A 23,325-nucleotide genomic window follows, 5' to 3' on the forward strand; every position below is an offset into this window, starting at 1 on the left:
ATGCAGTGAAAGTTGAACAGAAACAGTTGCAGTGTTCATTTATGTCTATCTGTGATTATAAAATCTATATCTGAGAGGGAACCTTGGAGTCAGACCTCAATAATAAAACTCTTAATTACTTTCTGTGACTTTAAAAAAATAAATTCCTCTCAAGCCCTCAGACTCATTTGAAAAAGGCCTCTAGAGCTGGTGAGATAGAGAAATATATATATATATATATATATATATATATCTATGTATATAAATGTCACCCTCAATTACAGTCTTTCCCAGTCCATAGGGCTGTCAGGGTGTGTGTGTGTGTGTGTGTGTATATATATATATATATATATATTAAGAGTTCACACATTTTTCCCAGTTATCATTAAGTATAGTGATTTGTTTTGTATTTTTTCCACAGTAGTACTATAACTAATACTTACTGAGCTCTAAATTTCTTCAAAGTATATTAAATTTTATTGTTTGAGACAAGAATATTAGCTATTTGATATTTAAACCAGTTATTAAAGGATTTGGAATTGTCTTAAAATAAGTTATTATTTTGTTTTGTAGCTTTTATATGAGTGTATTACCAATTATATGTATTAAGAATCTGATTAAACTCATTAAAATATTCAATGAATTATATTTGGTTTCCTGCTGAATATATCTATTCTTTTGGTTAATTTCATACTGTGAAAGGATGACAGTTTGACTTCTCAAGATCAAAACAAGTTAAGACCTATTGTCAGCTACTTTTATTTGGACAGTTTTTGTTTGTTTCTTTAGAGTTCTCTAAAGTTATATCAGGACACTCACCAGGAATATGCTCGTGTAAAAGAGGAATGCTTGAAAAGTGATGCACAGTGAGTAGTTTTAAAATTACTATAGAAATGGGGTTTTCATATTTGAAAGTAGATATTCCATAAATCAATAATATTTCTCTTTTCTCAGTCTTTGGATTTTTTGGCAATGATTAGCTGTGTGGTCTTGAACTAGTTAGTCTCTCAACCTTGATTTCCACCTTTGTAAACTGGGAATTGTATCTACTTTGAGCAATTATAAGGAAGATTAGAAGGTCCTGTGTTAAAGTGCTGCAAAAAGAAGTACATAAAAGTTTTTTATTCTGTACACATGCATGTGTGTCCGTGTGTCTATTGACTTCTTGCTTTGTGCTGATATTTCAATGAGTTTCAAACAGAATAGACATCTTTATTACCACTAATGAAAAGTGCTGTTAAAAACATCCCCTGTGGGCTGGGGTCATGGCTAAGTGGTAGAGGCTTGCCTTGCATGTGCGAGGCACTGGGTTCGTTCTCAGCACCACATACAAATAAATAAAATAAAGGTCCATCAACAACTAAAAAAAAAAAATTTTTTTAAAAATCCCTTGATTATTTTGACATTCAGTACCACACAAAACAGTCGTGTGAACTGTGTAGACAGTGGTTTACTGTGTACATGTGATTCAGCAGTGACTCAGAGACTCTTTCTCAGGGGGTTACCTTCCTTTTTTGGCTCTTAGGAATCCACCTTAGAACTGGAGAGGGTCTCCAGCCTCTGCCTTCTGTCAGGTTGCTGTGTACACATAGTTAACTGCACATGCTCCCCGAGAGTAATATTGACCAGTGCTGACCATTGGAGCCCATCTGGATGTGCTGTAAGCTCAGCTTCTAGATGATCTCACTTCCTCTAGGGGCAGAGCCTGAGTAGGTCCACAACTTGTTTTTCATATGGAAAAGACAGATTGAAAAAAAAAATCCATTTTAGAACTACTATACATTAAATGGAATACCATTCTTTCTTAGGTTTATTCTATCAGAAAAACTTACGGTAATTTCAGTTATTGATGACTTAATGCTAGTTGTGACTGAAATAGTCTGTTAGGCAAAGCTCAGTAATTTAAAAAATATGTTTCATAAATTGTGAGGTTTTGTTTCTGTCATATTATTTTTCACTTTCTAACTTATAGTATTTTATTATTAGGAAGAAGAAACTTGAAGCTAAGGTGAAGAAGCTGGAAGGTAAATGGCACTATTGTTACCTGGCTAGTGGAAACCCTTGCTGGCTATTTCAGATCCCTGGTAATAGGTTGAAGCACTCGATCAAATGGTTGAGTTGTTGTAGACTTGGATGGTACATCTCTGGGTCATCCCTGGTTGAGAGCAAGGGTATGTTCCTCCTAGTAACCATATCAGAAGTTGGAGATGGAATGTGGCAATCCCTGAAAGGGTATTATACTCAAAATAATAGCACCCTGCACTTTTTGTTGTAAAAAGTAGCAACTAATGAAATGATTTAATTTTGAAAGTGGAATCCTATGGACTTTCTTATTTTTCCCCCATGATATAAGAACAGATACTGCTTTTAATATCAAGAAACTCATGCATTTATGATACATGTAGGGAGATTTCCATGAAATCCTCATCATTACGATAGTCCAGTTTAAATCTGGTAAATTTAAATCATTTTAAATCTCCACACACTCCACAATTGTTAGGTGCTTCTACTTCACAAAGAAAGTGCAGAGTGCAGTTTCTTAGGTCTTCATGTTTCAGCTGATAACCCTTCAGAAGTCAGTGGGAGTGAAACTCAAGATCTTTTTGTTGGCTTTTCCTCCCTGCATTGTGCGGTGGGACATGGACCTAATGCACAGTAGAGACAGACAGCTTCTGCTGTTTCCATCCATGCGTGTGGTTTTCCTTCAGTTCCAGTGTGGCTCTAGTAACCGTCTTATCTGCTGTGGGTTTCTGACATTATAGTGATTTCGCCCTGCTTCAATGTGATGGTGCATTTTCACTTAGAGTGTGAAGTAATAGTTTAAATTTAGTAGTCCCAGTCATTAATTTATCTAGATTAAGCCAAATGTTTTAGACTTATTCTATAAATGTCTTGGTGACATGTTCCTTAGATTTAATTATTGCACAAACATTGACAGTTGGCAGGAAGGACACTGCTGTGTTCTAAGTCTTGTCTTTTTCTTGGTGGTGTGTGGAGATAAGTGTCTAAGGAAATATTTTGAGAAACATGAGATGCCTTTGAGACTCCATATATAGCTATGAAGCAAAATGCAGTGTTTTTCATGTAGAAAAACACTTTCCCCTAGTAAATGATAAGACATAATAAAGATTATTGAGGAAAGAAATACTCAAGCTTTTTAGCATATTGTTACTTTGTTGTTTTAGGGGATTTTGTTTTTTTTTAGCAATTGTGTGTGAGTATATCTGTATAAAATCAGTACTGGTCAGATTGTTAATAGTGTGGAATATTTGTTATTTCAGAATGAAGGATTTGGTAAAGATGCAGAGAACTCTAAATATTCTTAAAGAGTAGATCTCTAACAAAGATATTTGGAATTAGGATTAGTTAGCTTGTTAAAGGCAATTCCAGGAAGTGATATTAGCCAAATTATATAATTGTATTGTGTGCATATGTGAATATCTAATAATAAGTTTCCCAATTATGTATGAGTATCTTGCAGCAATAAAATAATGTGTGTGGGGGAGGGAATTCCAGAAAAGAATAACTGTCTCCAGTAAATATCATGAAAGCTGCTCCCTTTTCTTCTTCACCAGATAAAGAGAATGGTATTAATTCTAAAATGACAGTTCTAAAATCTCAAAACATCACTGCTAATTATTGAAAAGAAAAGAGTACAAGGTACCATGGCATCTCCCCTTATGCATTAGATTGTGGCCCTGCCCAGAAGGGTTTGGAAAGGATTCTTAAGCCCTGCATCAATTTTATAATCTTATAAATAGTTAAAGAAAGAAAAGTTCCTCTATTAGCCCTGACCGATAAAGCATTTGAGTACTTTAAGAAATGAGAAAAACTCATACTAGATCAGATCTTGAGTAATCGATTAACTCTAGCAGTAAAGGTAGTAAATTATTTTTCTGTTTCTTTATTATAATTTTAAAATACAGAAGCTGCTGTCAAGCAAACTCAAGACTTCAAACAACTAAGAAATGAAAAGAAAATACTTGAAAAAGAATTTAAGAAGACACAGGTACTATATAAAACAGTGTGTTCAAACTTGAAAATTCCTGGTTTCGGGGCCTGTGTGGGTGACTGTTGTAACAGATCTGACAGTCAGGCAGAGGCCACCTAGGGACTATAGGCACGTTGCCTGTTAAGTTATACCTGTTGTACATTTGATCCACCATATTTGCACTACTCATCCAACATAAACATTTTTAGTATTTTATTTTCACAGGAAAGACTTGACGAATTTTCCAAACAGAAAAATGAGAAGGGTGAGTATTCAGTTAATACTTACTTAAAATTTCTATATTGATATGCAATATTTTAAAATTATTTTTCCCGCATCTTTTTAGAATTGAGACATATTGGAACACAAATTTCAAGTGATTCATATGGAAGCATAGATAAAAGTGAGTATACTGTAATTTTTGCTTCAATTTTGTGTGCTAGTATTAGTGATTTGGAAGATTCCATGTAGCTCTAACATATAGCTGTAAAAATATCCAGGATTATTATATATTTCATGTTAGAAGAAGCCATGTATTTGGGGTTGGCATTAGTCAATATATATTTCTAACCAATTTTTTATCTTCTAAAAAAATACAGTGATTAAGGGATACAATGAAGAATGTTGTTTGGGAAAGGAAAACTATTTAATATGTACAGTTTCCACAGTTTTCAATAATTAGGTATTCATTAGATTACAATTTATAGGTATGAATAATAATTAGGTTCTAACTAGTTTGCAACTTATCAGATTAATTTTTTAAATATCCTAGTTGCCAAACATAAAAACATTGTTAAAGTCAGGCAGAAAAACCATGGTGTCAAAGCCCTATTGTATATTTACTGAAAACATAAGAGTTTAAGGAAGAAAAGTAAAATAGTGATAGCCATGGAATTGTTGCAAGGGAAATCCAGATATGTCACTACACATTTGTACTGAGTGCCTCATTTCTAGATGAGAAGGCATAATGACAATTGAGAGTGAGAAATTGGGAGTTTTCATCTTAATACCTTTGTTTACTACTTGGCTCTTTGCCATTTACTTCCCTTTTTTCTCCTTTTAAAAAGTGGAGGTTATGAATTTGAATTTCTACTTTTGTAAGTTTTTTATGAAGTTGAAATTAATGTTTATTAATTAAATGTAGTCATTTTCATCATACTAATGCGGATTTTTTTTATTAAAAACCTTAATAATTGGAAATAATTGAATAATTGAATGATTGGAAATAATTGAAGACCTTTAAATTTTTATGTATAAGTAAGCAGTGTCTCTTAAGAATTCACTTTTATCCCCTTTTCCCTTTTCTTTAATTTTTTTTTACCTTAGAGAACAAGTTCACGTTTTCCTTGGTTTAAGGCCATTAGCTGTTCATACTTTCCAGTTGCCTGGGCACTGGTATCACATGTATGCAATCTCTTGTGCTTTTGCTCTGTGTGTGGAGTGTGAGATGGAGTGATGGGTATTGCTGAGAGCAATCAAAGATCCAGAGCATTGCATTGTGCTTTCCCAGCCAACAATCAGCTGTTGAATTTAATCATATTTCCTTCTGGACTCACAGATCTGTGTTAGGCCTTGCTATTCAAACATGGTCCTTCTACCCACTCCTTTCAGTTTTCTGTCCTACCTTTCATCTTATTTTTTTCAAAGAGCTTATTGCTCTCTCAAAGTTATTTTATGTTTTGTTTTGATCCTCTCTAATAATGAGGGCAGGGATATTGTACATTGTATTTTTTTCCAGGTGAATAAATTAATGAAGTCAGTTGTGAACTTTGATGTATTTATTTCTTACTTCTTAATTGAATCCTTAGCACTTTTCTCTATTAATATTGAATATTTGACTGCTGGAAGAAATTAACAAATTAAACACTAAGAAATATTGAGTTGGCATCACTTTAAAAAAGGCTTCCTGAGTGGCACTTTGCCTTGACTTCTTTTCAAATTCCAACAAAAATGACCTAAATGAAAAGTAGTTTGCCTGGATAGTTAAAAAGTTTACCATCAATAGGGTAAATTGATGAGGAAGATGGAAAGCAGATGGTGACAGTTGCAGGCTGCAAAAAGCAAGTTTCACTGCAGAAGCCTGGAATTTCCCTTGATTGCTAGGGTAGAAATAGAGGTAGGAGCAGGTCCTTAGCATTTGCAAGTCATTGATAAAAGGGTAAAGGTATGACAGCCTTCTCATTTCAAACCTGTTTCTGGCCTTTGCCCACAGACTGTGCCCCAGGTACAGATTGCTGAAATGGTAGCTGCGCCATAAGACATGCCTGAGGTCTGTGGATATTAGAACATTGAGTAGTTGTGGCTGCTTTGAGCATTAGTCACTCCTGTTCCTATTAAAAAGATGGTAATGCACTCCGTGTAACCCACACAATTGCATTCACTCACCTCTGTCCCCAAAGGCAGGGTCATGAAACAAGAACCTGCACTTACTGCCAGAAGATCAGGACTACAAATGTACATAAAGGAATACACTCCTAAAGGTATACCCTTTTCTAAAACCTTGACAAAAAGAAAGGGAGGGACAAGGAAGAAAGGTGCCAGAAGACTAAGGAAATAATACTAAATCATGTGTGAGAAGAAAAGATTAAAAACTGAATTAGAATTCTTAGAGAAAATCTAAGAACATATCCACAGGCTCCCTCTGTGGATCTTGGAAATTAAAAATATAATTACAGAAATAAATCTGCTAAATAGGCTAATGTTGAATGGATAGATGATTGAATTAGTGAACCTAGAGATTAGATCCAAGATGTCTCTAAGGATGTAGTACACAGAGTGTTAGAAAAATATAAGAAATTGAAGGATAAAGCCAGATGTCTTAGTATTCATCTCTTTGAAGTTTTCAGAGGGGATCACAGAACCATAAGGAGGGAAAGAGATCAAGTAGTAACAGAAGAGAAAGTCACTGAACAGAAAATATTTTTATGTTCATTCTGTTGGGGCCTCCCAAGTGTAGAAAATGATTTTTTAATATAAATTCCACCTCTGACATGTTTGTAGGATATGTACCTAAGATAAATGAAACAAAAAGTTTGAATACAGAGTGGCAGGAAAATGTCTTCCAAGCAGTGCTCTCAGGAAAGCAGCAACATAAGAAAATATTTCAAGCTTAGAAACACATTTACATAGATTAAAAAGGAATGTTTAAGTTGATTAACACAACTCATTAAGTGGACACTGTATATACCTAAGAGCATGAAACTATCAGTAAAAGAGCTTTTGGGAATTCTAGGAGGAATAGCCACATTGTTTGTCATCATGAGCAATTTTAGTATGTTTCTCAGAAACAGGTGAGAGCAGACAGGAGATGGAATTCTGACCATAATTAAATATGACTCTGCAGACTGCACAGTTCTTTAGTATACTTCTCAAACATTTTAAATTGGCTAATACACAGCAAAATAACTCCACAATTTAATGAGATATTAACAAGACCCCATTCCTATAAGTTAATGAAAAAAAAGTGCAGCAATTGATTTGGAACTATTGAAACTGACTGGATCATTACTGTACTGGAGAAACGAGAACCTACATCAAGTGTGAGCAAGAGGAAAACCCATGGCACCAGGACTTGGAAAGCTGCGAAAGTACAGTTTAGTTCTTCATTCATAGTTTCATATCCCAATGTGAAAAACAGATTTTCTTTTTCTAGGAAAATGTGCTCTCAAATTGATTCAAACTTGAACAGAAAATAATCCAGAAGAAATTTTTAAAAATAATTGAAGTGTTTTAGACCATTGTAATTCCAGATGGTTTATTGGTTGAGCTCTCCAAAGCCTTGAGTGAAAACAAGTGTCTTTATCATTAATTTATTGTTTTAGAACTTAGAAAATATGGAATGTGCCTGTCCCATTAACATGAACACATATCCTCAAGACTCAGAACTGTGTTACTTGATAACATAACTGCAAAAATACTAAATAAAAATTTCAGGCATCAAAGCCGTGAGTTACTTAGAATACAAATTATGATCTAAGGAGTTATTTCAGGAATATGATAACTGATTCAAAGTATTATGTTCATCTCAATTCAGTATTCGATTCTAATTAAGAGAAAAATCGGTCTATAATAGGAAAAAAGTTTGAATTTGACAAAGATAAGCATTGAAAGCATAGTCCTTATTGTCAGAAACAAGGCAAGGATCCTTTTTGTTCCTCCCTTCTTTTTGTACTGGAGGCCCTAATCAGCATGGCAAAATAAACAGTAAGCCCCGAACCATCGTGCATGCAGTGCTGGAGGCTGAGGCAGGATTACTAGTTTCAAGCTAGCCTCAGCAATGGTGAGGCACTAGGCAACTCTGTGAGACCCTGTCTCTAAATAAAATAAAAATTGGGCTGGAATGTGAATCAGTGGTTGATTGCCTCTGAATTCAATTTCTGGTAACTGCCCCCGCCCCCAATAAAAAATAAACAGTAAATTCTTCAGATACTCCTAAGCAAGAGTCAAATTGCCATTATTTCAGATGATATGAGCATGTAGAATACCAGAGCACTCAGCTGGAAAAGTAGTAATAGAAGCTTGATCAAGTTGTGACTTGTACAAGGGACATTCACAGTGCACCAAGTGGAATCAAAACAACCCTTTCTTAAACGGTGACTGGACCACCACATGCCTAGGAGAGGACTTACAGCAATGTGTGGTGCCTCTGGGACGAAAACTGTACAGACTTCCTGAAGAGGCGTGAAGGAAGAATGAACACATGAATCAGCATTATGTTTCTGGATGAGAAAACTCCAGGCATAATGATGTGATACTTTCTTCAATGTATTTATACTAATCTCACTAGAAATCCCATTACAGCATTCTGTGGAAAAGAACAGATGGTGAAAGTTTGTCCGGAGGAATAAGATGTTCAGAATAACATTTTTTAAAAGAAAAGACCTGAGCAAGAATCATACTCTAACAGTGTAATTATGAATTTATCATGATTAAAGAAGTGTGGTATTGACACAGAAACTGACAAAGCAATGGAGTGGGAAAGTCCAGAAACACTCTTATAAATGCCTTAGATTTTGATAGTAGAAGCATCTTAAGACAAGTGTATATTCGATTTAATGAGATTTTTATCTGCGCAACTAAGTAATGAAGCCTCACTGAAGACTGTTTTACTGGGAATAGATAGCTTTTTATGGTCAGATTAGAAGTAATGTGTGCTCATTAGAATAGGCATAGCTCTGTTTATTAGCCTCCACAGGAATGGAAAAGTAACTTTTTTTCTTTTTTTTTAAGGTTCCTTGTTTGCTGCTTTGGGTATACGTAATAAGCAGGGATCCTGGTCAGGTCATTTAAGCAAAGGGGATTACAATATTTGGAAGCAGGCTTTTGGGTAGGTTAAATTACAATGTAGATAAGCTATTCATTCACAGGGTTTTAGAACTCAAGTGAATGTACCTCACACAGGGGTCACCAGAAAGTTGATTTGGCTTCCGAGAGGTTGGAAATGGTCAGCTGTTGTCACCGTGACTTCCATGTTTGTCCTGGTTGCCTTTCTGGAGGCTTCATTTTTGGAATGACACAATTTGATCTCAAATAAAACTAACCTCATTTAAAAATCTTTGGTTGATTTTTCTGAAGATGTTTTGGTTTAAAAGGTTAGTCTCTTATGTCCTCTTGAACTGGATTGAAGATGTTACTAATTTCAATAGATATTTAAGGTTAATTTAGAAACTTAAATTTAAGGAAATTATAATTGAACTCTGAGATGGCCTGAAATTACCTCATAGTTAAAGCTAGTTTTCATTGAATTTTTACTAATGTGGGTTGTTTTTTATGCACATTTCACCATAAGATATTCATATTTATATTTTCTTAAATACGTTTTGGTTGGGAAGATATTTTTGGAATTTGTATTCATAACGATTTTAAAAAGCTTCAAAACCCTAGTGTAATATTCTTATGAATTTCATCAACACTGTCTTGGTTACTTCCTTAGCCTTTCAACTTGAATCAGCATTTCTTAATCATACTGAGAATCTAGATCCTAAGAAAATGTATAAATACTCCAGTCTTTATGAAGCCATGTGCTTCTCCCTGTTGATACGTTCATATCCACACATCTTGCCTCCAGCTCACTTCCCCTCAAGTCCATCCTTGGATTTCTAGACCCATGCATCACCCAGGTGAATTTCAGCATGGTCAGCTGATGACCTTGCTGATAGCCTCATCTAACTGAGGGATGCGTCTCTGTTATTCTTGTGGAACATATAGAGCAGCCCTGGTCCCCTATACTGTACCCATTAACTAGGCGTCCCTTCCCCATTTAATTGCACTCAGGAGACCATGTGTGGTCCCAGGACTCATCTGTCCAGGGTGTATATAAAAGTGATGAAGCCTTTGACCAAGTAAATTGGGGCTTTTGAGTGTCTCCCGAACCCTGCACCAAAAATAAACAAAGAAATCCGTGCTAGTTAATTTCTAGCTAAAGCACTGTATACCTTTCCAACCATAATTAACTGAGTTGTGCACAATGGTTGAGTTTGAGGAAGATATTTGGATACCTAGTTTTCTTCCTGATTTCACACAGGCATGTTTAAGCTAAATAAGATAGTTTTAACGCTTTATTCTTTTTCACAGGAAAAGTGAAACTGCTCCTGAAGGAACTCTGGCTCTGTATAAATACAGCACACCGACTACCCAATGAAGGCAGCAGACGTGTCCCAGGTGAGAGAGAAGCTATGGAAGCAGCTTCATATGTGAAAGTAGAAAGATTACCATGGGCATTGTGGCCTGTAATTTTTAATGTCTCCTGGATCTAACATTAGAGGAATGAAAGCAACTATAGTGGCCAGTTCTTATTGTACCAAACTTCTTTCCCTTCAGTGTGCCTTCTAATCTTAAGTCAGTTCATTTAGCTTTTAATTTTTTAATAACAGGTCTCATTAGAGAACATGAAAGAAACTGGAAGGATAAAAAAACAATGGCATATTTGGCCAGTACATGTGGAAGACTGAAGGATGCACAGCTTTTTAAAAATTATTTCATATGTTCAGTTAGTTCACCAGCAGTTTAACTTATGTTTTGTATACTTTAGCAGTTCTGCTAACTGAATTCCTTGATTTTCAGTAAGACGACGTGGAGACATTCTGTCATATTTGCACGTGTCTTCTCGGGATTTCAGATCTGGAATTTGATGTTAGACACGCTTAGTGGAAGGGAAAAAGATAGCAGACTTGTGTAACATTCTAGTGCTTCTTACTTCTTGTCATTTTACTCATTTCTTTTTTTTTTAAATTTCTTACATGACAATAGTGGAATGCATTACAATCATAATTATCCATTCTCAACACCATTTTTCGTAACTCTGTATATAAAGTATGTTCACTCCAAATTATGCCATTATACATGAGCTCTATTATTATTATTTGCATCACAATTCTTAATAAGCTGCTATAAATTGATAGATCATTAAAGATATAAATCAGTAGAAGCACATGCACCTAATTTTCCTACAGACTTCTGAAGGCAGGGTTCCCTCAGAAGATCAGTAATGGGCAAATGTTGGTTCTTGGTTGTGTTGGATTCATAACTTGTCAGGTGTTGACACAGACATATTCAGTGGGTTTTTCTAAATAGATTTTTCCCTCAGTTCACTTTCTAGATAGTAACATTGATAATAATCAAATGGTACTTGCAATTTCTAAATTAGTTTCTACAGTTAAGAATTCATCTGTTCAAGCAGAAGCAGCCTGTAGATTTTTTTCAGCCTTCTATACCAGTGAGTAGTGTATGTGAACATTTAATCTGATGCTTTCATTTAAAATCACAAGCTAAGTTCTATTGCTTATCTGAACTTTTCCAAGGGAGAATAGAAAGCATGGCATCTTTGGAACCTTAATATACCATAGACTATCTTTTTTTTTTTTTTTTTAATTTTTCTTTTCACATGGAACAGTTACAAAAATAATGTGAAGGATTCCCCTAGACTCCTTACTCATTTTCCCAATTTTAACATTTTTCATTGCCAGTCATCAAAACTGGAACATGTGATACAATCAATCCTGTTAACTGTAGACCTTGTGTGAATTTCACAAGTTTCACCACTATTTCTCCTTTCCCTCCAGGATCCAGCGCAGACCCCCATATTGCCTTTAGCAGTCATCTTCCTTTAATATTCTATATCTTGACCATTCCTCTCCTTTTCCTTTGACACTTTTGGAGAGCATGTTTTCTTAGAAAGCCTATCCCTTTTGTGTGTCTGGTATTCTCTCATGGTGGACTGATGGTGTGTATTTGTGGTGTGGACACCACAGTAGTGATGTTTCCCTCTGCTCAGGGAAACATCATGGAGATAGGTGATGTGGACATGGATTATTAAACTGTTATCCACATAATTTACCCTAAGTAATGGATCTTGCCTGCTATAATTACTACTTTGGTGTTTGCTAGATGATTTTTTATTTCTCTCATTTCTTCTGCATTTATTATTTAGAATTCTTTTGTAAAAAAAGAACTGTTTCTTCTCCATTTATTTGCTTTATAACCTATATTTCCATATAGTCATAGGTAATTGTTCTATTCTATGCATTATAATTTATATTGTCCTTAATTATTGCTTAAATTGGTCCAGCTTTGGTCATTTGGAATTTGTCCAGAGTGACTCCTGTGTGCTTCAGACATACTCCATCATATTTAAAGCACTTGTTTTCTGGCACTGTAAGGTGTTCCAGTCTCAGCTTTATTTTCTCTTCCCAGTCCTATAATTAGCCTCTTCTCCAAAGAGCTCTGAATCCTCTGTAAAACACTTGTACAGTTTATGGATATAACATAGTGATTTGTAATGATTTCCTGGGACTCATATGTCTTTTCTAATAATTAGTACAACTGAAGTTCATCAGAATCTGTATACCAAAAAGGGTTGGCGTTTTACAGAAACTTTTCAGATGCATTATCACAAAGCATTCATGTGCACTAGTGAGGTCTCATTTGTGGCATGAGTAGGCTTGATGTGGGTTGACTTTAGATCACTTTTCAAAAAGAGAAAATAGTGTCTGTCCCAACCTGTATGCACAGAATTATTTCTCTGCCAGATTCCACTGGTATGATTGCCAAGCTTCATAAAAGCCTTTGTAGGTTAGTGTGGCCATTACCCTGCTGTGGCCCTGCGGTGGCTGGATGGGTTTGTCTCATCTGTCCATCCATTCATCTTCCTCTCTCACTTTTTATAGGATAATGTTTATAAATTGATTCCCTACTAAAAAGTATCTCTACTTACTTGAAGTAACCATTGCAAGCACTTTTGAACTATTAGGATAAGGTTTTGTTTTATTTTAAATTTCCTTGACATTTTAAATCCTCACCCCACAGAAAAACCTGCCAAAGAAGATACATCTGGAACATCTGGGGAAGATGGCACACTACCTCCAGCACAAGGCGGTCCTCTCAGGGCCTCAGATGTGCAGACATGTCTCACAAAACTGTCTATGGAAATGGAGGGTGACTTTGCTTCATGTAGAAGTGTGAATAAAGAGAGGCCTGGCAGAGCAAACCACAGTATTGACCATGTTTCTGATGAGGATGGGAATACTAAGGTCTTAGTGCCAACTGGTGATGATGGTGACCGGACTCACTTATCTGACCACAGGCAATTTTTCGATGAAGACCTTCAAGCTGCAATTGACTTCTTCAAACTCCCTCCTCCTCTTCTGTCTCCAGTGCCCTCACCCCCTCTGATGTCACCACACCCACTAAGCTCCTTACCTTCTTCACTCGCACCTGTAAGTTTGCTCTTTAAATTTGAATTCCTCCTGGGTGTGTTCTCTCTCCTAATGTGGCTGTGATACTCAAAATTTGATTTAGGCGAGACTTCATATTTTAGCATACTTTATTAAAAAGTAACAAGGAGAAGTTAAGGCAAGCCAATGCCCTTTGCATTAGCATAGATCAGCATGACTCTTTTTAAGTGTGTATTAGGGTTACATTTTTAATTTATCTTTAATCACAACTAAATTATAAGTTTTTTGTTGAATGATTGTGTCTTATGTGTGTATTTTCATTGCTAGTGCATGGCACATAGATTTGGAATGAATAAAGCATGACCTTGACAGCATGGAGTTCATAGTGGTTGGAAAACCCAGTGTAGCATCCATGCCCACAGGCCTGTGCAGTTTCCCACTTTCAGTGGAGTTCATCATCTTTTTGTGTGTTTATAGAATGCTTTGTGATGGCTTCTTAGTAAGTTTCCTAGGAAGTCAGTCTTGATGAAGCACATTTTCATACCTTCTAGCTTGAGGAGCAGATATATGGGTGGCTTCCTGGAGGAGAATTCTGGCATGTCTGTTATATTCCAGACACTAGGCCAGGCCTTGGCAGTAAGTACAGAGCATCAAGATGCAGCACCTGTCTGTCAGGTGGAGGTGGGACCAGTAACGGAAAAGGCACCTGCCCCACTGGAGTGAGTTAGACACTTAGGACCTGTGGGCATTTGAGTGTAGTGGACCCACCTGGCCCTTGATGGCATTGGGAAGAGAGTGTGGAAGGGAAGAGGTGGAGACCCAGTCAGAATCCTAAGGAATATTCCATAGGCAAGCAGAAAGAGGAGGAGAAGCAAGGAAAGGAGAATAAAAATTGTGGCTGGCCCTGGTGGAAAGCCAGGAGACTAGATGATCTGAATTCAAATCAGGGAAAGATGCTTCCAGAAGAGCAAGTTTGTTTCAGCTATGGTGTCTTCAGTCCATCTTTCCCTTATCAGTAGAAGTCAGGTGTTTGATGTCCTAGGGTTGAGGTGGTTAACACAGGTGGGAGACGTCTAGATGGACAGGGTGGGGAGGGAGAACAGCTGGCAAGGAGCCCTGGGAGGAGCTGTGTGGCAGGAGCAGTAGTGAGGCTTGGCGTGTAGGGAGAGTCACTGGGAGTGAGTTTGATGCCTGATAGGGAGATGAGATGGAGGGCTGTGGATCCAGAGGCCCTCCATCTCAGTGTCCAGGCACCCTTTTTGTCTGAAGATGAGCACTTAAGAGTTTGAAAATAGGAATGTTAAAAGAACACACAGAACCCTGGGCCCTGTGTGAAGTGGGGCTTGGGAGGGTGTTTGCTATGGGAGAGCCATGAAAATAGGGTGGGAGTTTCTGGGAAGGGGCAGGCTTCTTTAAGTAGATGGTGGATAGTGTGATGCCAGAAGCTATCAACCCACTCTCAGAGATCCAGAACCTAGATAGTACTTCCCAAGCTGATTTTTAAGAATTCTTTGGTTGGGGGTGGGGAATTCTTTGGGAAGCATGTGATTTTTTTTTTTAAATACATTTAATTGATTCGATAGTCATGTTTAGTCTGTTGAATGAGAGTTTAACTAGAGTAATTCATGTTGTTTTAAGGAAACGTACTTTGGAGAGTATACAGATTCCAGCGATAATGACTCGGCCCAGCTACAAAATTCTGCTGACTCTCTTTCAGAAGATGATACAACTGAATCACAGGATTATTTTGGCTTATCTAGAAAAAGTAAAGAGAATAGTATCTGGGAGGAGAAGTCCAAATCACATGAAGCTATCCAGGCTCTAAATAAATTGGCAGTAAATAAAGTGACAACTGTTGGATTTGAGACTTTAACAACAACATTGAGAGAACCTTCAACAACTACATCCTCTTTAGCTCGGGAAAAGCACTGGACAGTTTCATCTGAATTCATGAGTGATAGAAAAAGAGACATTTTAGATGAGGCCAAAAGACAGGTAGAGATTAGGGAGATGGTTCAGTCAGAGAAGACATCTCATAAGCCCACTAGGGGTCTCTGGGTTGAGAAGCTGTCGGGCAGCTTAGCCCAAGAGAAGGAGGTGACCACTGGGAAGTCAGGGTTGTGTTATTCTGCCATTGGCAAGAAGCCATTAAGTGAAATCACTGGATCTGAAGGAAAAACCCTTTCATCCAAACTGATAGGCTCACCCAAATCACAATTCATTAAGTGGACCCTTCCTGATGAAGTTACTTCTGAATCGGACTGTGTAGCAAGTTCTGGCCATTTTCAGAGAATATCTAGAGAATTGGCAAAGGAAAGAGAAGATGTGCAAGGGTCCACTGTGGGAGAGTCACCTAAACCTAAGGAGGATGATCTAGGAGATATGATGAGTCTGACAGGGCTTGATGCTAAAGCCAGTTTTCATTCCTCTTCTACCTCGGTATCAGTGTCTGTTCGCAGTCATCCCCAGTCTTCACGATTAAAGTATGTTAATGAAGCAGATATTCCAACTCAAGTAATCCCTACTGAACTTCATCATTCAGAACAAAAATTACCAACTAAAACTTTAAACACCTTACTTCTGCAGTCTGAGCCACCAGAGTGTTCTGTAAGAGAAAGCAACCTGAAGAAGAATAGCTTGGGTGCTTTGAGCCTTGAATTGGGAGCATCTAATTTTGATGAACAGAAGAGCAGGGAGAGAGAACATACAAATATCATGAAAAGCATGCCCGAAGTCTACTCACTTTCTCAGTCAGTGTTTAGGAAGGTCACAAAAGATGGGCAGTGTGAAACTCAAGATCCAAGAATTGAGCTCACACTCCGTAAATCAGATTTGATTTCACTAGTAGCTCCTCGGGTTGGCTCAGTCAGGAGTGGTTCTAGTCTTGTTAAAAGCACTTCCTGGCACCATAGTGATTTATTAAGGAGAGGTGGTGAAGAGAGTCTGAGAGCGTCCTCAGAACATGAACAAAAGACTAATCAGCAGTTAGAAAAGCCAGTGTCAGCATTACAGAATAGAGGCTCATCAGCCATGCTTGAATCTCCCAGAGAAGATCACTGTCTAGTAGAATTCAAGGCCACTGCTTCATTACTGTCTAATCAAGTGTCAGTTATCACAAAGCAGATAAGACCTGAAAAGACTGAAAGTGCTCACTTGGAACATGTGAGACCTCCTGGGAATGAGCCCACCTCAGCAGCAGAAAACTGTGGTAATGAAGCTGATGATGGTTCTTCTGCAGTGAAATGTGGAAAAGGGGACAAGGTGACATCAGACCTCCAGGGAGTGGCTACTGTGAAAAGCATTTTACCAGAAATTTCTGCCTCTTGTAGAAAACTAGATTTCAGTTCTCCAAGTGGATCTTTACCAGCAGGAAATTTTGATAGTTCCTCAAATAGTAAGTCTTTCTCATCTGAAAACATCCTCATCCAAAGCCAAGACCCTGTGAGGGAAGACTCAGTGCAGGGAGAGGTAAGGGAGTCCGGGCCATCTCCTCACACCACAAATTCAGACCCATGTGGGGTGGAGGGCAGTGAGCTGCCTCCAGCTGAAGCAAGGGTGTCAGGAAGTTGTCCCGTTGAAGTGCCCGGTGAAGTCATAGCAAGACCTGTCACTGAGGCCCTGAGTGCTGTAAGCCCTTCTTGCACACCACAGAATGTTCCTGAGCTTTCAAAGTTGGCATCTGGAATGCCTAGTGGCACCGTTCCCGAATGCATTGTCACCACAGATGCTGCTTTTTCTTCAGCGTCTAGCAGAAAAGATGAGGAGACACCAGTTATCTCCCCAAGCAGTCTTTCTGGCACCTCATACTGCTACACAGGCATCCGGGAGGGAGGAGAGGAGGAGACCGAGGTGGAGGGGAGTGAGGCCTTCAGCTGCAGTGAGGGTGAGCATGAGACTGAGTCCATGCTAGGGAGTGGACAACAGAATGCCACCAGTGACCCAGGGGAAGATTTGGGAGATCCAGGGGCTGGAGCAACTGAGGCGAGACCTTCCCTAGAGGTGGCTTATCTGACCTCAGCTCTGCAAGATTTTAACATAAGTACTTTCACTGACATAGACAGACTTTCTACATCAGAAGTTGTAATGTTTCTTGAAAGTTGTCAGCTAAAGGATTTTAGTTCAGGGAATTCTGTTTCAGAATGTTCTAGTAAAGGAACCCCAAACAAAGAAATGAACAAAGAGTTAAAGCAAAGTGGAATCACTGAAGAAAAATGTAGGGAGCAATCCTGTGAAGAAGAAACACTTGAGACCTCCGAAGAGTGGGTTGAATCTGAAGAAGATAACTGTTCTTTAAAAGATCCAAGTCAACTTGCTCAGTGTTCTTTGGAAACGCTATCTGAGGTTCTCACCAAGATTGGGCAAGAACTGCAGACAAACTCTGAGGACTGTAATGGTAAAGAAACTGATAATTTAATTCTTGTAAATATCCCTGATAGCCTGACAACTGAAGAATTGAAAGAAAAAGCTCCATCTCAGGCAGCAGTTGGTTCCACATCCCACACCCCTGAACTGCTCCCATTTACCACCATTGGGCACAGAAGTGACTCTCCTGTGAGTGATGGATCTCATCCTGGGGACACACCTGAGGATGCAGCCAAGCCCCCTGACATTGGAGAGCAGGGCCTGCCAGAACAGGGGGGGCCATTGACCCTGTGTCCTGACTCCACAATGCAGCCAAGCACAGAACACAGTTCTGGTGGGGAGGCAGAGGCAACGTTTCAATGTCAGATATCCACAGTGACTTCAGAAGTTATCAATGTACTTATAAATAAGGATCAGAATCTTGTCATTGAAAAGGGGGACAACTGGACAATCATCAGTGGTGTGTCTGTCTCACCAGATGTGGACCAGGTTATACTGTGTGATGCTCCTGGGGACGTAGCTGTTTCTCAGGATCAGAGAGGGCTAGAAGCTGGGTTTGTTTCAGGGACTTCTATGGAGAAGTCCCCAGAGACCAGTCACATGGGCCCTCCCTTTCAGGAGCCTCCTTGTGGCAGTAATCTTTCAGGTGCTCAAGAGGATGTTTCAAACAGTGGTCAGAGTACCAACTTTGATAAAAGTCGCTTGCGGAACAGACCTGTTAAGCCCAGCATATGGATTAGTTCTCAAATATATGATCAAACATTTGAGACTCAAAATGTTGCGTCTGATCACACATATTATAACTCAAAACTAGAGCCATCTGGTAAAAATAAGAATCGATCAAAAATGTCAAACAAAGATCAGTCAACCAAACCAGTAAAGACTTTGGCATTAGGCAAAGGTGAAACTCATCAGAGTGAGGTTCCTCAGTTGCCTTTGGGGGAAAGAGGTAACACCAAAACTCAAAGAAGTCAAACTCAGCCCATTCTGGCAAATGCAGATACCTCTACTCCCACAGATTGTTCTCCCGACACTTTGAGCAAGATACGGCAAGAGGTGGGTCCTCCTCTGCCTCCTCTGCTCCCTCCTTTGATAGCAACACCTCCGAGGACTTCACAGCCACTTTCTCCTCTGATATCAAGTTCTAGTCCTTCCCCGCCAGCCTCTCCTGCTGGCCAGATTTCTCCCTCATGTGAAACTCCAGTGCCTCCTATGATGTCTCCATGGCCAGAAGACCCCCAGCGGGCTTCTCCAGGGCCCTCTCCGTCTCCATCTGCTGCAACAACCAGTGGCAGGATAGTGTCCTCTCCTTTGCAGTTCTGTGCAGCCACACCAAAGCATGCACTTCCTGTGCCCGGCAGACTCCCACCTGGCGCTCCTGGTCACACTGCTGGGGGAGGGGCTCAAGAGAATTCTGTCAAAATCCTTGATACCATGTACCCAGAGTTATCTGCCAGGGCCCGGACCCTCAACATCCTTAAGGGGAACATCCAGCTTTCCCGAGGTTCCTCTACAGACAGTAAGGCTGCACCAGGGTCCCTCAGTGCTCTGATTGGCTTCAAAGCCATCACTTCAAAATCGACTGCTTTCATCAAAACAGGGGGCAGCTCTGCCAGTGATGCTAGCCAAGGTAGGTCAAGAGAGATGGGGACTCAGCAGGAGTCAGGTGGGAAAAGAGCACTGTCGGCTTCCACGCTAAAGAGTGCAAAGAGATTGCGCCTGGACAGTGAGTCCCCAGAACCAGACACCAGGGGAGCCCCTGCAGAAGAAGTCCACAAGAGCCTCCCAGGAGGCCTCCCTCAGGCTGAAATTGTCATGTCAGAGGAGGAGAGTTCTGTCCCAGCTGGCAGTCCAGTGTCACGGTTCTCTGTCAGCACAGAAGCAGCCGTGGACTTGCAAGGCACAGCCATAGCTCATGCTCTCAAGAAAGTTGCTGAGTCTTCTTTTGACCTGCTACCTGTAATTCGTAGTCATGTGTACGTGGGAAACATCTCCAAAAAGCCTGTAATGCGAGACCAGGAGAAAGAAGTTGTGTATGAGTTTAGCACAGCAAAAAAGGTATGTGGCTGCTTTTCTCTAAGTGCTTTATGTATTGCAGGTCCTCAAGGCAGATGTCTCCTGTGACAAAGAGTGCAGATGACCCTGAGCACAATTTCACAGGTTAAGAATTATGTATGTAATTGTTAGGACAAATTTTTACTTCTGTCAGCATTTTATAAATTTGAAATAAGACACTGGAGGTTTGATAATTTGTATTAATTAAACAACTTAAAATTTTAGAGGAGAAGAATCTTTCAGGACAAAAATTGCATATTTCAACTTTATCTTGTCATTTTTAAAGGCTTAAAGTGATTTCCTTCAGTGCATCAAATTATCACTCAATAGATCCTTTCTTTTCATTGAATACCAGTATATACACTTTTAAGTGCTTGAGAGTTTTACAGAAAGGCTCTTCAGTAATGGATGTCACAAATCAGACAGGAGCAAATGCTTTGTTTTAAAAGGAGAGGAAAGGGATTGTGCAGATTTATACACACAGATTGTTAGAACTTCAGTACTTGCATGTTTTCTAACTATCCAGTGATACCTCGTGTAGGTGATCTCCAGGGCTCAGTGGTTATGTGCACATCCTCGGATTTCCTGAGGCATAAGTACTTTGTTGATTTGGTTTTGATTGCTTACTTTCAGAGAGCGTAAAGAGCACTGCAAGTAGCTTTGAAAGGGTGTTTCTTTTCAAGTGAATGAGTTTTCAAATTGTCCTTTCATGCTGTTGTTCTTTCTAAGCAAGAAAAATACCACCCAGTATTTTTAGATCTAAACATGTAGGGTCTGTGATAGTTTAGAACACAGGGCTTCATACGCACATGCATGCACACAGATTGTTTGAGCACCCACTAGGAAATTATGATTTGAGTTGTAGAAGTGAAACTAGATAGCCAGTAACGTTTATACTTGCAATCTGGCATCTGTAGTGTTACCTATCATAGGCAGCAGACAAGCAAGGGGATTTTTTACCCCTGTGCCGAACTTGGGGCTTTCCATATTGGGAAGTTGTTATCATTTGTTAACTCTATTAGTATTGTGCAACTTCGATTTTTTCCAGTTTTATTTTTCCAATAGATACTAAATTATGCTATCTTTTGCTATTTTAGGTAGACTAAATATAAATACTATATGTGCATTGCCTTTTTATTTATTTTTTTCCACTTCAGCATTTGGCAGACTGCTTGCTTCACTCTATTCTCTCAGAACTAAAAGTTCAGAAGACATCAAGGGACCACAGTTACATCCATGCCCTGTGCAGAGTGTATGTGGGCATCTGCCGGCAACTGGGAGACCTGGAAAGAGCTCGCTTGTTCTGCTATAGTCTGCTGAAGGAAGGTATGTTTAGATGGTGACGATTTTGTATGAGAAAAATGCTGTTGCTCTGTTACCTTGTACGTAGATCTATGCTTTTCAGCTGTCTGTCACATATGTTTTAAGGTAATGTTGTGTTTTGTGCATTTATTAAAAGGCATAAATAGCTTTAGCTATACCTAACTGCACCTGGTTTTCAGTAGAGAAAAATACTTAAATTTACTTGTGTCAGCACATAACACTTCCACTTGTATAATTAGAGTTTCTCTCATTACTGTATATTTATTTTATTTCTTTGTTGCTGCTTTAGGACGAGATAAAATTACATGAAATATGGGAACACTTTTAAAATGGCAAACCACACTTTTATGCCATTAACTGAAAAGGGTAGCACATGTAGGATGAATTCTTAAGCTAATGAAAGAAGTGTGTCAGAGAGAGATGAAAAGGCCTCTGAGGCCGAGGGTTGTTTTGAGATTATCTTTTCCCTTCACTACTGTTTCTTTAGCTCCTACTCAGGAATCACATCAGGAGTCCTCCTTCCTTGTATCACGTCATCAGTGTTTTTAAATAGGGAACAGATACGCAAATGGAACTTATTAGTGCATCAGAAAGTCTTTAAATTCTGCCTGCTTTATTTCTGCATTAACTCTTTCACTCATTTGTTCAGCAAACATGATTAGGTGCTTGCCAAGAGTTCTGCGGTGACCAAAATCAGATGCGGGTGTGACTGTCCAGTGGGACTGAAAGACCAAGTAGCATCACATGAACACTCTTTGGGTTTAGCAGTGACAGGTGGTAGAGAGGAGAGGGACGTGGGCTCAGCCAAGTCCATGTGGCTTTCTTGTTCTTCCTTAGCCACAGCAAATTCATTCTCACCAGTCTTTTGTTTTCAAAGATTTCTCTTTGTTTCCCTCAACTTCACTAGGGCTTACTTACACTTTACATCCTTCCTTAGTCATTTTCTCTTATTCTCCTCTTTTTTGCCTTCATGTCACTTAATCAATGTCTCATGCATCTTTTCGTTTGCCATCTCTCCCCCACTAGAATGTATATTCTGAAAGGACAGAATTGTTTGTCTCATTTACATACTGTCCTTACCCCCAGATAAATGCATTGCTAGCAGTCATTAACCATCTGTTGAATGAATGAATTATACTTTGGAAGATGGATTTCATAGTCTGAGGAGTCAGGGAAATTTTTTTGTACCAGGGATTGAACTCAGGGGTGCTTAAACATCGAGCCACATCTCTAGCCCCCCCCCCCCTCCGTTTTTAAGACAGAGTCTAGCTAAGTTGCTTAAGTCTTTGATGAGTTGTTAAGGCTGTCTTTGAACTTTCAACCCCAGAGCCACTGGGATTTTCAGTGTGTGCCACTGCACCTGGCAGGAGTCAGGGAAGTCTTCTTGGTCTTTGTGACTTTTGAATTTGAAGTGTGAAGATATAGAAGAGGTATATATGTGGAGAGAATTCCAGGCAGAGAGAATCTGAAGTCCAGTGAAAAGAAGAAATTCCATCAGATAAACATAGGACTTAATTAATAGATCAAAATAGTGCATTGAGTTTATGCCTTGAGCTACATACTTTTTTTAAAAAAAATTTATAGATAAGAACAGAGGAAATGAAAAAGATGAGCCTTTAGGAAAATGGTATAAAAATCTGTATAACCACATTGGAAAACTTTTTTTAAAGAAATAAAATTGACATTCACTTATATGACCCAGGCATTTCATTCTTAGGTACAGTACAACAAAAATAGAGACATATCCTTACATAGACTCTAATACAAATATTGTACTAGATTTGATTCATAATGGCCCATAACCCGAAACGGTGTTAATAGCAGGTGAATGGAAACAAATTGTGCTCCCCTAAGCAACTAAGTACTACTTGGCAGGACAGGAACAGACTGCTGATGCACATAGCCACATGATGGGAAAAGAGGATACATTACACTAGTCCATCA

General features: G+C 38.8%; 1 protein-coding gene across 1 annotated transcript in view; it reads left to right on the forward strand.

Moving 5' to 3' along the window:
* Ice1 (interactor of little elongation complex ELL subunit 1) overlaps positions 1-23,325 on the forward strand; it is a 50,201-nt gene that overhangs the window by 16,623 nt on the left and 10,253 nt on the right. The window contains exons 6-14 of the mRNA XM_077791404.1: positions 769-845; positions 1,966-2,003; positions 3,906-3,988; positions 4,196-4,235; positions 4,317-4,373; positions 10,544-10,630; positions 13,274-13,683; positions 15,280-20,061; positions 21,216-21,384. Coding sequence (XP_077647530.1) covers positions 769-845; positions 1,966-2,003; positions 3,906-3,988; positions 4,196-4,235; positions 4,317-4,373; positions 10,544-10,630; positions 13,274-13,683; positions 15,280-20,061; positions 21,216-21,384 — 5,743 coding nt within the window. The remainder of the gene's footprint in view (positions 1-768; positions 846-1,965; positions 2,004-3,905; positions 3,989-4,195; positions 4,236-4,316; positions 4,374-10,543; positions 10,631-13,273; positions 13,684-15,279; positions 20,062-21,215; positions 21,385-23,325) is intronic.

Source organism: Urocitellus parryii, chromosome 1, assembly GCF_045843805.1.
Source record: "Urocitellus parryii isolate mUroPar1 chromosome 1, mUroPar1.hap1, whole genome shotgun sequence".
Lineage (NCBI taxonomy): Eukaryota > Metazoa > Chordata > Mammalia > Rodentia > Sciuridae > Urocitellus > Urocitellus parryii.